Raw genomic sequence first — 17,270 nt, forward strand, 5'->3', positions numbered from 1 at the left:
GGAATCTTGAAAGGGTACAGTACAATTGCTGAAAGGATTGAAGAAGGACCAGAAGGGAATAAAACACAAGGCTGAAATATTTGCCATATCAATAATCCTCTTAGCCTTGTTGTGACAAATATTCATGTATGTAAGGTTTACCACTGTATGGAGAGAATCGGGCTAAACAGAAACATGATTTTTCAATGATGAAGTGTGTGATGATCTAGAGACAAATTAACAAAGTGAGCAACAACAGTTTGACCACAAACAAAGTACATTGACAGTGACATTGATTGCACTGTACCATTCCCGAGAGCACTCAACAAATTTTGCACTTTCGTGGGTTACTTTGTGATCGAAAAGGTTACAAACAACAACAGCAGCAACGCTGGGTGGAATGGATATATGCACAACTTTAACACTGACTAACTTTGTTTTCTCTAACTTTGCAAATGACATAATTAAACAAATGCCACCCTCCTTTAGGACCTCTTAGGATACCTAGCCCAATTTATAAGCAAGTGTACTGAAAGACAATGCGCATCTTCCCTTCTGATACCTAACACTGATCGTTTCTGTCTGGACAATCTACCAACACCAAATTTCTACTTTATACTTGAGCCCTGCTATGCTCCACGAGTTTATTGGTAGCACATCAGTTGAAGCGAAAGGTAAATTAACTGCAATATTGTTTATCTATCGCAACGACAAACGGAGCTAAGATAATTAAGGAGAACTGACCTGCATCCTCGGCAACCACGGTCAACGTGTACTCCTTTCTTTCCTCGTGGTCCAGCCTTCCTTTCACTTTAATCACTCCGCTAGTCCTCTCGATTGTGAACAGAGAGTTGTAGGTATTTCCCTGGAGTGAATACGTCAGTGCTCCGTTCACGCCCTCATCCGCGTCGTCTGCAGCGACTTGTTCCACCGTTATCTCTGGGAGGTTGTTTTCAATCACGACGGGTCGGTAGACGTCGGGGAAGACTGGGTTATTATCGTTCACGTCCTCTATGTCCAGGACCAAGGCACACATCGAGAATTTGGACCCCGGACCGCTGTCCTGGGCCCGAATTGTCAACTCATACGTGTGACGCCGCTCCCGGTCCAGGGACTTTGCCACGGACAGAACGCCACTCTCCAGATCGATCGCAAAGTCCGAGTTATAATTCCCGTCGACGATGGTGTAGCTGACCCATGCGTTGGAGCCAACGTCGGCGTCTGTGGCGGTGACACGGAGGAATTCTAGTCCGACGGGGACATTCTCCGGAATGGTATCACGGTAGGAGTCGGACCCAAACACCGGGACGTTGTCGTTAACGTCATCGACGAAGACTGTGATTTCCATGGTGGCCGACCTGGCGGGCACCCCCTGGTCGGTGGCGACCACCGAGAGGTTGTAGACCGAGACAGTTTCTCTGTCCAGATGTTTCCAGACTATCAGGTTGCCGTCCACGGCGCCGATTAAAAATGACTCGTCCTCCGGCGCCGGTTCAAATTTGTACTCAATGTAGCTGTTCCTGGCCACGTCCAGATCTTCGGCTATGACTTTCATGACGAAGGATCCGGGCGCGGCGCTCTCCAGAACGTGGATCTCGGGAGGCGAGATGAATACCGGGTCATTGTCGTTGACATCTACCAGGATCACCGGGACCTGAGTGGTGCTAAACCTCCGATCCTGAGGGTCCTCCGCCATGTCCTCCCCGCGGACTTCCAAGTTGTAGAACGACTGGGTCTCTCTGTCGAGCGGTCGCTCTACTACGACGGTACCGTTAGCTAAGATGGTGAAGCGGCCGGTCGGATCACCAGACTGGATGGTATACTGGATGGCACCATTTGGACCTGTAAGACCAAAGAAAACAACAATAAACATTTTAGAGCCTGCAAATCATACAAGCTTTGATAAAATAGATAAATAACAATTCAAGTTATGCTGTGAGCTTCCTATCGATTAAAGATGAGAGAAAGGAAAGGGGGGGAGGGGGCAGATTGAGGACCGTGGTTGGAGTAGGGAGGAGGTGGTCCGTTCAGAAATGTGTACCAACTACCAAGTGCCTCAGGAAACATGATGCCACTCACATTGGATTTAATAAGTTGACAGACCTTTAAATAAGCCAAAATTTTGTGTTGTATTTCACCATTTGTTCAATTTTAAGGAAATTTTCTCTCTTTTGCACTTGCAAATCAATATAGGCATCTACGACCAGGAAACTGATTCATTTTGAAATACATGAATTTGAAACTTACAATCCTGTTGAACATAATACGTTACACACATCTAACACGTTTTCATCAAGATAAATGACTTTTGTATAGTTAACAGACTCCCGGACTAAAATACATATCTTCATGCAGGTATTTTGAAGGCCTTTTATTTACAGCAAATTTCAAGAGTCTACCAGCATCACTACAAAAACGAACACTCAAAGTGGAGGGAAAGGAAAGCAAACTACATTCCATTCTCGAGCAAGCAAGTAAAGAGATAAGATAAGTGAACCTGAGCTGTGAAAGGACTGTTTATAAAGTTAGTGACTTTAGCTGCATATTGTTGTAACTCAAACTCAGTGCTATTGTAGTTAACCATATACGTTGCCTTTCTGCGTGACCATAGCAACCTTCCAAATTTATTTCACAATATTAAATATTTAATTAGACAAACTTACAGTATATATACTGTAGTACTTGCAGATCTTTTATTGTTTTTGTTGTTGTTTTGTTTTTTCAATGGTATTTAAAAATTTAAAAATCAAACTAACAGCCTTTCATTATATTATTTATAAATACTGTTTAATTGTTTATTTATTAATATGCAAACCTTCCAAAACATTTGGGACTTTATAACTAAGTTGTAAAAAGCTTAAAACATCACATGACCTAAGGATTGCCAATGAAATGGTGGCAAATATTTCACTATTTTCTCTAGATTATTTGCTGTATAGAGGTATGATATGTACTTGAAATACCTTTACAATGAAACAGTAAACACTACAGTGTAGCTAATCTCAAAAACTCAGTTCCAAAAAATCATTCTAAACACAGATCCCCTATTTTTACACTGAAAGTATAAATTGATTAACGTTTCTATTCCCGCTGTGATAAGCGAAATAAGTTAGGCAATCGTTATACTAATTCCAGCATTTGTGTGAAAAAATTTGCAGCTATAATTGGTGTACCTAGGGGCCATTACATGACCCTTCCATATTTCCTGTAGCCATTTTTAGAACTTGTTGGTTAAGTTTCTTTTCAACTGTCTGCTAAATCTAGATCCCTCCTACCTTGTAGGGACAATGCCTCTGATTTTTTACAGGTACTATTCAAATTTCAGCTATGAGGAATTTACGTTTCTCCTCTCCCCCCCCCCCCCGGGGCAGATTGTTACCACCCAAAATATTCCACCAATTTCTGCAATTATACAAAATGACTTTCAAAATTCCAAACTAGCAACAACAGAAAAAAAAAAATACTTTAACCCACTATTTACACGAACTTTTTACCACAAATTCTGTGGTTTTTATGTTTTTTATATATTTAATAGCTATTTACAATATTCTTGGGGCAAACCATAGCATTCTGGGTAAAAAGTAAAGCGTCATGGGGGGTAAAAATTCAAAGCGAATGAAAACCATGGGTAAAAAACATGTTGTTCTCAATTAGACATACAGTAATCCCTCAGTGCATCGGGTCCCAGGAATTTGTACAAAATTTTTCAAATATTTACTCACAATAATTGCACTTGTCTTCCTTATTGTCATAAAATTGACAAACCACTCAAAACTATTTATTTCTTGTTTAAATGAGCAAACAACCGATTTTAGAATCCATATTGAAAAACCTTTACAAGGTTTTGTTGTTTGTGTTTCAGACAAACAGAGGGATCGGGTCAGTGATAATTGAGAAGCGTGTCAATCTGTTTTTTGTGCTTCTCTGCAGAATTTTTAGCCTTCCCTCCCCCTCTCCCCCCCTTTACCCCCCCCCCCAAAGAAATAAAAGTTTCCAACTTCCACAGATGGGAATGAGCAATGTACACTTTAAAGAGATTGAATTGTAAAGGAGGGGAATGTTTCCAAAAACTTTTAAAAATAAAACATTTCAAGACTCAATGGGGGATGTGGGAAATGCTTTTATCAAGCAACAATAAGTGACAGCGACTGTTTTCCACACTGAAATAAGATGGTGGATTTGAAACTCGTTTTGTAGCCTTGACTTTATCGACACAATAAAAGCTATTTGACAATTTAGGTAGACTGGTCTCAAATAACATTCTCAAGAGAGAGAGAGACAGGGAAAGAAATCATCAGAGAATGAATTTGAAAAATGAATAACAAACTTGAATAAATGTCAGTCAGCAACTGCTTTCTGACAATGGAAGAAACAAAATCCATAGGAAGTAACTTTTTTCTCATTCATTCATGATCGACACAATAACTTGAAAGGACTGCCAAGCACTGGGACATGTATTAATTTACTGCAGTATGATCACATTCGGTTGAACGGGAAAAGCGAATTTGGTAAAATGAGTTCAAAAGTTCAAAACCAAAAACTTCTGCCTCCACTGGTACTTGTGATTTCTGGGTGACAATTAAACATTGGAGAGTAGAACGTAGCCCTGGTTTAATGTTCACCAGACTCCGTCCCTCCGGTCTAACCGTCTACCTTTACATTCCAGTTTTCATCCGAACATAACCCAGTCCTTAAAGGTTTATGCACCTGTACCTTATATCAGAGCAATTTGTGCGGTTGTGCGTTGAGGTCAAGTGGTTAAGGCAGTGGACTTGTGATCTAAGGATTGCAGGTTCGAGTCCTGGCCAGATCATTGCGTTGTGTCCTTAGGCAAGGCACTTTATCTACATTGCCTCTCTTCACCCAGGTGTATAAATGGGGACCAGTGAGATAAAACTGTCAGCTGGGTGCTGTTTAGCTGCTGCCATGTGGAGGGATTGTCTCTAAGTTTAACAGGTTATCGTTGACCGGGGTAATATTGTGATTGTAAAGCGCATAGAAACCCATTTGCATATAGTTGCCGCTATATAAATTATTATTATTAAACGTCTGTCTTCCTTTTTGTGTCAAGTTAGCACTCTCTGTTCCTCCTCTTTCTCATCAGAATCTCTCATGTGAAAATGGAATCTTGGCAGTGTTTATGAGAACATTTCCAGATTTTCTTACAGCTCAGCAGAAGAAAAAAATTCTTCATCCAGATTTGTCTCCCTGATAAGGAACCAAACCACCAAGTTGTGTGACAGGGCTATCAACATACCCTTGATATGTATGAGGAGAGTCTATAGAACATTGGCACCATCAAAGATGAATTGGATCAGGTTGCCTAAAGCAAGCATACAAGAGTCGTCCTTTCACATACATCTCTTTCAAGGAGAGGTAAGGACCAAAGTATGTCAATTAACACAAATTTGTTCCTACTTCCATAATTCTTTGTCAAGATATCTTCCAAAACACCACCACCACACCTGTTATTATTTCCTACAGTGACCTTAAAGAAATCAGTTTCTTTTTATAATTTAAAATTTAAAGACTACATCAAATGTCCTTCATGCTAGTAGATCTTCATCAGAGCCTGAAGCCAGGCCCTCAGTCACCATCGCAGCATATACATAGCTTCAAATATATTGCTGCCGATTTCTCTTAAAATTAGAAGAAGAAAACCCTACAATATTTGTCCTTGACACCCCTCAGAAACTGTCCATGAGCTGTTAGGATAGCCAGCCTACATTTGAGATGTGATTGGCATAGTCTGACAAAAACAACATCTTCTTCTCTTCCGTCCTCCCTCTACTCAGATATTAAAGTTACTAAAGGAGGAGACCCCCCTTTGGTAATATACAAGCTCGAGAAAATACTAAAGCAGTTTGGGAGAGAAAGTTTAACCTTCAATTGGGACATCTTAATTATTCTGAGATGACTGGCTCTAAGGGATACAGTGCTACTAGGTCAAGGGCAGGTCATGTGTACAAACATGCTGTGAAACATGGGAGGGTTGGCTCTTTGCTGTACTTTAATGGAATACAGGTCATGGAAACGAAGGGAACAACACAATTGACACATGAATGAGTGTTTACGAAGCATACTGAACTGTGCAATGTCTTTAAGTACAGTTCTTGTACTATAAGTTCAACAGCCTTTGTAACTTTTATCCTCGGGACAGAACAGCAAGACGGTTCTTTTTTTCTTACTTTTGGCATCCAAAGAAATGTTGTTCCAAAATATCTCAGCAATTTTGGGATGCCCCCCCCCCCTTATTTTTTTATTTATTTTTTCTTGCTGCAAGGAGTAAATTGTTCCACAGCACACTGCTGTCTCCTGGTTAAGTTATACTTAATATATTCCGCATCTTTTTCTGAGCGGTGTAATGCTGTGCAGCCTGATAGGACTGTTCCATTATTTGCTGATGCATGGGAGACGTTGTGTCCGCAAAGTTCCTTCTCCGTGCAAGTATGTGGCACCAAATGCTTCCATCACGATAGTTGAAAGGATAAATTTTGGTTAAGAAATTTGCAACACGATGCTAAAACGGTACCATTCCCAACCTTTAATTAAAAGAAAGGTACATATAGCACATGATGACATTCTACGTGAGCTTACGGTTTTAAGATTCAACCAAATTCACAAAAAGGATTGACAAAACTAGGCATAAACTTTGGCAGCTCAAATGTGATATAAAACAATGTCCTATCCATGTAATGACAGCTAATTCTTACCGGAGTCCTGATCTGTTGCCAACACTGTGACCAGTTGAAACCCGATGTCGGCGTCCTCCCGCACTTCCACGATGTCAGGCTCGTGGGAGAAGCTTGGCGAATTATCGTTGACATCCAAGACGTTTATGTAGATGACTGAAACGGATGTCAGAGGCGGCTGGCCTTGGTCTGTGGACCGGATCTTCAGATAATATAACTGTTTCTAGAACCGAACAAAACATGAAAGGAAAGTTGGAAACCAATTCACTGTGCAGCATCTGGTTGATACAAATTTGATAGAATCTGTCCACAATAATTGTTAAACTTAATAAAATATTCAAGATGTGAACAAGAAATTTATTTTAACTTACTAAACTTCTTTATTGAATAATCTATTTACCAGTTTACTATTATTTGGGGGTGGGTGGGTGGGGGGTGCAGAGGTGGGTTAGAGAGGGGCGAGGAGGATGGAAAGGGGATATCCTGATCAGTTTCTTTATTTATGCTTGATTGGGTGACATTCCACCAAAATTCATTATGTAATGGGAATTTCCAAACCTCATGGTGTAGTGAGAGTACAGTTGTTGTGAGGAGACAGGGTGGTGTGGAAGTAATGTCAATTATCCATTTCCCTCTGCAGATTATTTTCCCCAAACATTGAAGGCAGATCCCCTCTGCACCACTCCAAGCTGACCCCCCCCCCCACCCATTTCTCTCCTGGCCCATGTACTTAGCTTAGGTGTTACAACAGAAAATTCCGAGCATGACACACTACAGTAAGTGTTACAACCATAGCAAGGCACGAATATGTATGCTTGAAGCAAGCAGTTGACATGGCAACTATACCCCTTTCTTCTATTCCATTTCTACAGTAACAAATTACTATGATCAGTTGCTGCTGTTAATCATACCAATACTTTAATTAATGTACCTGTCAATGGAAACAAGCCCAGTAGTGTTCTCCATCAAATTTATATTTAATCGAAAGCACCGATTCCTACATTTTTCTCTCATTTTGAAGAAAACCCATGGCCTGTAGGGACATAAAAGTTACTACCAGTGATACTACTTTCATTGATCACTCCACTGGTGATGATTGGGACAACAAAGACCGTCTGCGAGATATGATGAGAGTTACTGAATCATGTTCTCTCTCTTGCAGATAAACAGAAAGATGACTCAGCTTTGATAATCATCTCAGAAAGAATGTCTCAACTTTGGGGATCAAAATGCATGTTAAGCTAACTGCAGTTATTATTGCTCTGTGGGGATGATGTTTGTGAAAGAACCAAAGAATTCAGTTGAAGAAATTTACTAATTGGACTTTCTTCTTACCAATAATAGGGTGAAAACGTAGCAAATTTGTCTAACACAATTAACACTTGTTTTGGGTTTTTTTTTTTCTACTTGAATAATTTTAATGTCACCTGATCAGGTGATATATACATAGGACCATAAGATAGCTTTCAAGTTATAAAACACTTTAGTTAATATCACCATGGTAGTTTAATAATCTAGTCACATTTGGAGGACATTCAGAAATACTTTTGCATACAAATTGTTTCTGACAAAATTCAGCCAGGAGTGAATAAAACGTTTGTGAGAAACGTTGACATTTAGACATGATTAAATTAAGTCTTACGTGCCCAGTAAGAAACCTAGATGATTATTTCTAAATCTGTATACGGCAAATACTGTTCTCTCAGCTGGAAGTCCAAGGATAGACAAACTTTATATACCAATCAAATCGCATATTTGAGGTTTGTCACGTAGACAAAGGCAGAATTTGGTCATAAAATGTCCTTCATGTATACCAAAACTAGGCTACACAAGTTTTGAGATATCACCTTTAGTTCATGGAAAGGAAAGCTAAGGCCAAAAGATGTAACCCTAGGTGTCACCTGACTAATAAACAACCTTCTCTACCATTGGGTGTCCCAACCTGGACATCTCACTTATGAAGCCAATTTATTCCTCAAGATGACAAAATCTCTTCCAAACAAATGAAGAATTCTCGACATGTTTTTCTAAAGCTATCCATCAAAGTGTTCAAGTTCATCATACTGTCATTTTATTAGAATACAGCAAATTTTTAGTTTGTCTGCTTTCTTTCTTCTACTTCTTCCAAGTTCCCCTTAATGCTCTGGCAACCAGTCTGCCAATTTTGTTTTCAAATTCTTTCAAGATCCTAACAACAGTTTATTTAAATTAGCTTTTGAGCTCTGACATAACAATTGTATGTGATTACTTGAGACAGTTTCTTTATTTGGTTTCCTAAACATTGTGGGGAAAAAAAAGTTTGGCAATTTTTCTTACCACTTCAAAATCCACAGCTTGAACCAACATTAATTCTCCTGTCAATGGATTCAAGTCAAATATTGCCTCTCCTGGTGCCCCTTCTTCCACAATCTGGTATCTCACTTCACCATTACTGCCCTCGTCCAGGTCGGTAGCGAGTACCCTGTCGACTACAGAGGGTGCTATTGTATCCTCGGGCAGCGTGAAAGAATACACCACTTCCGTAAAGATAGGACTGTTATCGTTCACATCCAAGACGCTGATGGCTACCGTTGCGGTAGAGGATAGGCTGCCATCACTGGCCCTCACGGTCACCGTATAACCAGCCTTGGTCTCTCGATCAAGCGCGCCCGCTACCGTTATCCTTCCGTCGGTGGGACCGATGACAAACCTATTATCACCGCCAGAGATGATGGAGTATGTTATGTCTGTTGAAGTACTGTCAGCGTCTGTAGCAGAAACCGTAAGGACACGTGTGTCCTGGTTAGCGCCCTCTACCACTGAGGTGTTGTACATGACGTTCTGAAATACCGGGGGGTTGTCGTTGACATCGGTTATCGCAATGTTAACCTGGGGAAAAAGAAGACAGCAATAATTAAAATAATGCAATGATATAAATAAGCAACAAACAGCAACTCTCATACAAACCTCATCTCCAGCTTACTTCAAAAGTATCACAACGTTATGGCATCAGAATCCATAGTTACACCACAGGGTGAAGACACTTTTCTATCCCCCCCATGCCTACTCCTCCCCCGTCCCTTCCCCCATCCCTACTCTTTCCACCTACCCACCTTTCTTCCTTCCCTACTTTTGTTTCCTTCAGTTATTTTTACCTTTGTTTCACAGGTCTCCTAAACTTAAAACGTCTCTCATCATATCAGCTTTTGGAGGAATTCAAACAGGTCTTTTCCAACAATGTACTGATGGAATGAAACAAATTCCCATAGCGACCATAACAGGTTGTTGATATTAACTCCTTTGATTTCATCTTATCAGAACAACTGCTTCAACTTTTCTCACCAAAGGTGATCCAATAAAAGTGCCCTCTATGACCAAAATAAATAACACTACTTCTAGGTCATAAAAAAGAAAAATATTTTCAGATTTTTGCTTTTTTTCTTAAAAACACTGATACACTGGAGGGTCATAAATACAACCGATTCCAGACAGGAATATAATACCCGGCATCAAATCCATCCATACTATCCATGTTTATACACTGTTGAGTCTGTGTATATTAACAGGGAACAGTTCATTGAATAAACATGATTTGTGACAAGTCCTTGTTTCACCTTGCAGTTGCACATATCTGGGTGACAGGTGTGATGTTTGTTCTAAATTGAAGTTATTGACGCTTACAAATTTTGCAATTTGCTAAATTTAGGAAAAGCATACGGTAGTAGTTCTGAGATGGTGGAATAAGAAAACAGACTGGTGGTTTTACAGTTACCAGTATAGCACCCATTGCCTGAATCATTATAGGTATACCCCTAGTTGCTCCTCCTCACATACCCCTCCCCTCCTCCTCCCCTTCCCAATCGCCAACCACCACACTTTAGACTTTAATGAAGAAGCTCACTATGATAAAACCATTGTTTTACCAATTTCAAATTGATTCCATTGTTCCATTCATGATATTTATGAGTACAAGTGATAAAGCAGTCAATCCCCCTTTTCCTATCATTTTTTTGCATTCTAAGTCAGGTAATGACCGGGCAATTATAATTCCTGATAAAGAGTATGGAGGTTTAGTACAATATTCATACAACTGTCAACTACTAATATAATGGCACTCTAGTAAATGTGCTTCACAGTGGAGTGAGAGGGAAACCAGCCGACTCAAAGACTACTGTAACATTTCACCGATACACCTGCTTTGAAATCATTCAACATTCTGTAACATTTTAGCATATACTCTCCTTGCTACATAAAAATTAGTGCTAGTTATATAGGTCAGACGACCGGTCAAATGACCGCAAACACTTTCCGCACATATCAAATCTGGGATCTTTTGTCTTAGACAACTAGTCAGCTGAGATAGCCATCACCGTCCATAAGCCAGCCTCGGGCTAGGTGAGCTATCAAGGCACCATCTTCCAGACACAACTCTTTTATTATGAGGGAAGGATCAGTTCGGCACCCACTTATTTCTTAATATTGTAATATATATAATGTAATAACTTGTAGCAGTGTGGTTTATTAATCACTAAACAAACATACTAAAATCTGAAATGTATATATCCAAATTGGTTAGCTAGAAAATCTGACACCGTAGTAGCGGTGATATTCAGACAAGTTGAGTAAACAATCTGGCCTTTTGGTCACTTAATTCATGACAAAATCAACATCTCCTTATCAAATTTTTATCTGGGCATGCGAAAAATGTAAAAAACAAAATTTTTTTTTAAATGAGTAAAGAGAAATAAAGAGGACAACCAAGTTGATTCAGAGACTATTTTTTTGGGGTAATTTTACTTTCACATTTCTCAACATTCCTGTCAAAGGTGCAGACAATATTTATAACGGGCAAGTATTTTTCACCTGGCAACACGTCAGGTTTCACACGTTTTAGACAGATGAGTCAGTCACTCCCATTGGTCTATTGTCAACAACACCAGATTGTGAAAAATTCTGTAAGAAACTCTCAAACATTTATCTACCCGCATTTAAGCTAAGATTACCTTGAGTTACAGAATGGATCTAGGCCTATAACTGTCACCTAAAGAATAAGTTGCAAAATCTTCCTGGTTCTGAGCTACTGTAGTTTAAGCTTAGACTTTACAAAAAGTAGGACACCATTTTTACAAATGAAGACGCTTTGTCATCAACCCTATCCAAGCCACTTCAAAGGCTTCCCTCCAAAATACAGATCAAGTGTGGAATGCAGTGACAATGCCGAAATCATCCTCTAATTTTACACTTCCTTCAGATTTCTCATAAGAATGCCCCCGATTCTAGCCCGGCATCTCTCGACTATTCAAGCGTAAGAGGATCAGGGGAAACCCGTGAAGTGCAGCAGTACACATGTAAGAAGCTTTGGAAAAGCTTCTTTTGCCTATCTCACTAGAATGAGGATTACAACCACTTGGCAGGATCGTGACTGGTAGCTACCATTGAGATGTACGACTTACATTGTAAGCTTAAAGTCTCAAACAAAAGAGGGCTTAAAAAGGGGGGGGGGGAGAAGGGGGATGTAAGAGTGTAACTTACAAAGCTCCCTTACAAGGACCACACAATGGTGCAATCATGTATTCAAAAAAAAAAGAGAGAGAGAAAAAGACATCTTATCAACATCTCAACCATTACACTATTTTGAATTTGTCTTTTTGCAGTTTGATTGTTTTCTTAACAATTTAAAATAGTCAGTGATTTTTAATGAATTTGATAAGTATTTGTTATTTCTTTTCTTGTGTGTGAATTGTTTGCAAAGGTTCCCCTGTCTCTTCCAACCCTCCAAAAGTTTCTGAGATAAGTAGAGGAGGGTGAATTTAGACATTTTTGATGTCCGTGGATAACCAGAGAGTCCGAAGAGTTTGAAAGTTACTGAAGTAATTTAGAATTTCATTTAATGAATTTAAGAAAAATTTGTGTACCACACATTAAATGTTTTCCTTTGTTTAATTTACAAGCCTGAATTTTATCATTTCTGGCGTGATTTTATTCGCCTGTTAAATCAACAACACATAAACGCGTTCATGTACCACCTGAAGTTTCCTTAATTAAACCAATGTTCAAGTACAGTCTCAACATAATATATAGCAAATTCAACATCAAAAACACAAAGTTTTAAGTTATGATTTATCTAAGCAGATGTCTGATATCTGATTACTGTCAACAACTCAGTATTCTTCAACTCTAGGCTGAACATGAAATAAATTTGAAGATTCACCCACACAGTGTTAAAAAGCCCATGAGGTTTCAAAATTTATGAAATATCATCTCCATTTCATTTGTGCCTCAGGAACCGGAAAAAATGATGCTCATGAATCTCATATCGTGCGCTGAAATCTTTGGTATGTGGTTTATGCCTTTAGCACAATGTTTTGTGCCCAAGGTGATATGTTATGTCAAACCCATCATGCAAACATTATTCTTTGAAATAAGAGAAAATTTGCCAATAAACAAATGGTAATCTTAGGATGGATAGATCGACTGATATATGCTTGATGCAGCTAGACAATAATCAGGTCTCACAAACACATTGTCGTCTGGTTTATACATGTACATGAATATATGTGAATTACTAGTTTCCTTTAAAAAACAGGTGACAGAGAGAACATGAATATCTTCCCAAAAACTCAATGCAAACTATCAGCTTCAAGGAGCCAGCCAGACTTGCACACCAAGCTTGAAACTGTGCTTCTTAATTCACTGAGTAGTATTACACAATCATACAATGCTTACAATAGTGGAAGATGTTTTGATGTTCATGCCATTGTCACACAGCCACGAAGACTGACCACTTGAATGAGGTTTATCTTGACCTGTTAAACAAGAGGGATTGACCACCTCATAATATCCCCCATAGTAACCAATCAATATACATCTCAGCACAATAGGATAGGATCAATTATCTATTAGAAAAACAACCTACACCACATAGGACTGTACATATACTGTTATGCCAGGGTCTTATAGTATACAGTTCTGTAGGATATATGTGTGAGAAGCAGCATTATATTACCATTGGTTGGTTTGAATGGGTAAATGACAGCACTTAACAGCTACAGATAGAGCTCCAAAATAAAGCTCGCCATCAACTTTATTTATTGTCTTTCTCAAATAATTAACTGATTTTATTTTCTTTCTGTTTTCTTGTGTGTGTGTGAATTTCCTTCTTTCAAAATTTGCAAATAATTCTCACAAGAATTTCACGCTCATTCATCGTAATTGAACAGTAATTCGGAACAAAATGAAGATTACCTTTTCTTTAAGAAAGAGAGTCACATACATAATTTCACATTACAAACTTCAAACCTTTTCAAAACTATACCATTTTTATCACCTACATACTGAATTGCAATGTTGTCCACATAATGTTCAGAAATTAGTTCTGACATGCTGCCTTGGAGCTATATTTACAGGCTCTATAGCCCAAGAAAAACATTGCAGCCTCGTGGATCATAGAGATTGAGGAGATACCACTAGAATTGTTACTCTGTGGGCATGGTAGCATGTTTTTATAAGGATAGTAGAAACATGAGAGGGTTGCTATGACAAAGAGGTCCTTCCCCTCCCATTCCTCGAGGCTTATATACACTACTACACAATGCAGAATATATCTTCTCGGCCACTATAACAGTGCCAACGTTAAGCGCCCTCCGTAATGGTTACTATCTGGCTAATTGCATTTTTATTGCAGAAGTCCTACACCTTTTGTTAACAGAAGTGATGCCGGGGGGTTATTCCCATGTATATACACTATCCAGGTTTCCTCTACACCAAAGGTGTTCTCCTAATTATCATTCTTGCTTTGACTGCTATTTCAGTTCAAGTCTTGTTTACAGCCAATCTCTGACTGCTAATGTCACCTCAACTGGCCCAAACTTGCGACAAAAGGACTTTTAAAATACATCTTGAAGTTTTCCCACAACACTTTATCTTCAATTTAAAAGAATAAAAACAAATTTTGAAAGACCTCTGTTTTTCCTACTTCAGCAGATCAACACATCCAATGTCATTAAGCAATGGAAATGCAATGTTAACTTCACTTCAGTAGTTAAATATCATGTACTTCAACACCTGGCAGCTCCCACAGTTATCGACTAGACTATTTAATATAGTAATTGGGCAAACTTCTAGCATTTTCGTCATACTTTTTATAGACGACTTAGTAGTTTCTTTCAATTTCCACAATTTCCCATTATTAATGTAACAGTACACAGAGCTGACTAAAACTAAGGAGTATTAAGCACATAGTAACATAAAGTTACAATCCTGTATTTAAACTATAAACTAACAGTATACCACAGGTGAGTGACGTTACATAGATAATTTTATGAATTATAATAATTACAAATTGTAGGGTAAACTTTGTCCCAACAATCCTGTAATGTCAATTACACAATTATCAGTTTTATCCAAAGTTCAAGTTACAGTAAGAACCACAACTTGACATAATCTTTCAAGGTAGGAAAGCCCTTCCTCTTGAAGACAGACCCTCTAAACTTATTGCCTGAGATGTTTACTAATTAAAGTAACCACAATAGAGGCTACTTTGTATGACGCTTGCAATTCAACTTCAGTCGCTCTTAGAGAATACAGACTTTGTAAATAGTTACATGTTTAACTTGCCCATTCTCGCGTCTCGAGTAGATACGAATGTATGGGTTTATTTACCACTTGATCTGTTTCCGAATTCCAAACTGGATGGATTGGAATAGAGTGACCGCTGTCCAAAAGACAATAGGATACATACAACTATACTACACTAGAACCAAGTTGAGAAGGAGCAACAAAACAGTTCACTTTGTGCAGTCAATGTTTAATAGTAGACCCTCAGTTCTGACTATAAATCAATTAAGAGCATGTGCAAGAGAACCATGGTAGGTTGAAAAATGATAACCCTATACCTATTTCTGAAAAGTGTCTGAAGGACAATTTTTTTTTTAAATATTAAAATGAAATTACAGTTGGTTGTGATCATTAATGACTCACTTATAAGCTTCTAAGTTCATTTTGTGAAATGATTTGAGAGAAGACCACTTTAAGTCTGATTAATTACAAACTAAACGTAACTCTAAGGTAAAAGTCAATTTTTTGCAAACTTTTCAACAGTTTGCAGTTTCACATAAATGTGATTAAGCACTAAGTACTATGAAAAAATGTCTGAGCTATGAAATGCACGGAACCAACTGAATCATTTTACTTTTTGTTCAGCGACCTTCAATCTATGAGGGAGGGTTTTAGAAAACTGACGACCAATGTGTGAGTATTTAAGCTTTGGACTAAAATTTTAGGATGAAAAACAATTGCTTAAAAAGTGCTTCCCTGGAAGTCTTGAGCTTCTGACCATCAAGGAATTTTCCTTGACTTTCCAAGAGTGTTAAATTAGACAACTTAACTCTTTGAGGATGGCAGTCAAAACAAATGTTGCAGTCTGCACACGAGTGACCGTTATCTGACTTTTCTAGCATATTTGTGAGCAATACTGATATTCCTTTATATAGTCAGAGACTCAGCACCACTTCTGATAAATGAAGTAACGTTATCTGACACCTCCCTCAATGTCACTCTCTTAATTGACTGAAAGTTGGTCATCAGAACCTGTTATCAGTATATATATTGCAATTCTTCCATTGACCAAAGTTCCTTTTGTTCTTCAAAGGAGGCAGCAAAAAAGAGAAGAAAAAAAAAGAGAGAGAAAAAATTCCACAGCAGTGGGTGAGTGACTCACTCTAAATAGAGGACAAAAGCTTGAGGGTTGACAAGTGACTTGTCAATTAGATTTAACACAGGAGTGAGCATCATTTGCATAATTCTTGAGGTACTGTAGGTGAGTGTGGTTGAGTAACAAATACTCAGAGCTCTATTATTGACTAACATGAGGAAAATTCAGGGATTCCCTTAATCTTGCCATTGAGGTTCTTTACTGTCAACACAGAAGAAGAATTGTGGGTAACTGATGGCCAGATAATTGGAAAGTTATCCAACCTCGTAAATGTGGGAGGTTGGTTAAAAACAAGATTTGAAGTCAGAGGAGAATTCAAGGAAATTTTCATCATCTAAAGACTTTAACTGATATTACCCAGTCCTTTTGTTTTTAACTGACGACTGTTGCCAGGGGCAACCTTTCAATTTGATTTTGTTCAATTCTTGGTTCCTTTCTGATACTGAAATCCTGTACCAAATGTAGTTCATCATTGTGACAAGTCAAATTTTATTTCCATTAAATGAAGAAATTTGGAACTTTCTTGAAAATATTCCCAATTTCCTTTTTTTTTCATGTGATTAATACACTAAAATGAAAAAAAAAAGTGTACTCTGGGTGACCAATTGTGGAAAACTGAAATGCAATCATTAATTAATCACTTCATTTAATTTCATTAGAATTAGAAACAAACAATAGATGACTAAAACCTGGCGACAAACACTGCAGATCCATCTTATACATTGTAGAGCTGGTGTTTGTATTGATTTGACATGGCATGTGGGATAACAACATGTGTATTAATTATAGATTTGAGGTAAATTAAAGTAATATAAAATTTAGATCATATCAAAGCTAAATCATTTAGCATGTGATTTGTAATTTCTAAGCCTGACCACTGGAATCAATTTAAAATTTATTCTCATGTT

At 38.3% G+C, this 17,270-nt stretch overlaps 1 protein-coding gene across 1 annotated transcript in view; it reads right to left on the reverse strand.

Moving 5' to 3' along the window:
• The window catches only part of LOC139980095 (protocadherin Fat 4-like), an 85,041-nt gene that overhangs the window by 27,761 nt on the left and 40,010 nt on the right, over positions 1-17,270 (reverse strand). Inside the window, exons 2-4 of the mRNA XM_071991472.1 lie at positions 8,988-9,539; positions 6,693-6,894; positions 724-1,821 (exon numbers count right to left, since the gene is read on the reverse strand). Of these exons, the coding sequence (XP_071847573.1) occupies positions 724-1,821; positions 6,693-6,894; positions 8,988-9,539 (1,852 nt within the window). The remainder of the gene's footprint in view (positions 1-723; positions 1,822-6,692; positions 6,895-8,987; positions 9,540-17,270) is intronic.

This window comes from Apostichopus japonicus, chromosome 14, assembly GCF_037975245.1.
Source record: "Apostichopus japonicus isolate 1M-3 chromosome 14, ASM3797524v1, whole genome shotgun sequence".
NCBI classification, from domain to species: domain Eukaryota; kingdom Metazoa; phylum Echinodermata; class Holothuroidea; order Aspidochirotida; family Stichopodidae; genus Apostichopus; species Apostichopus japonicus.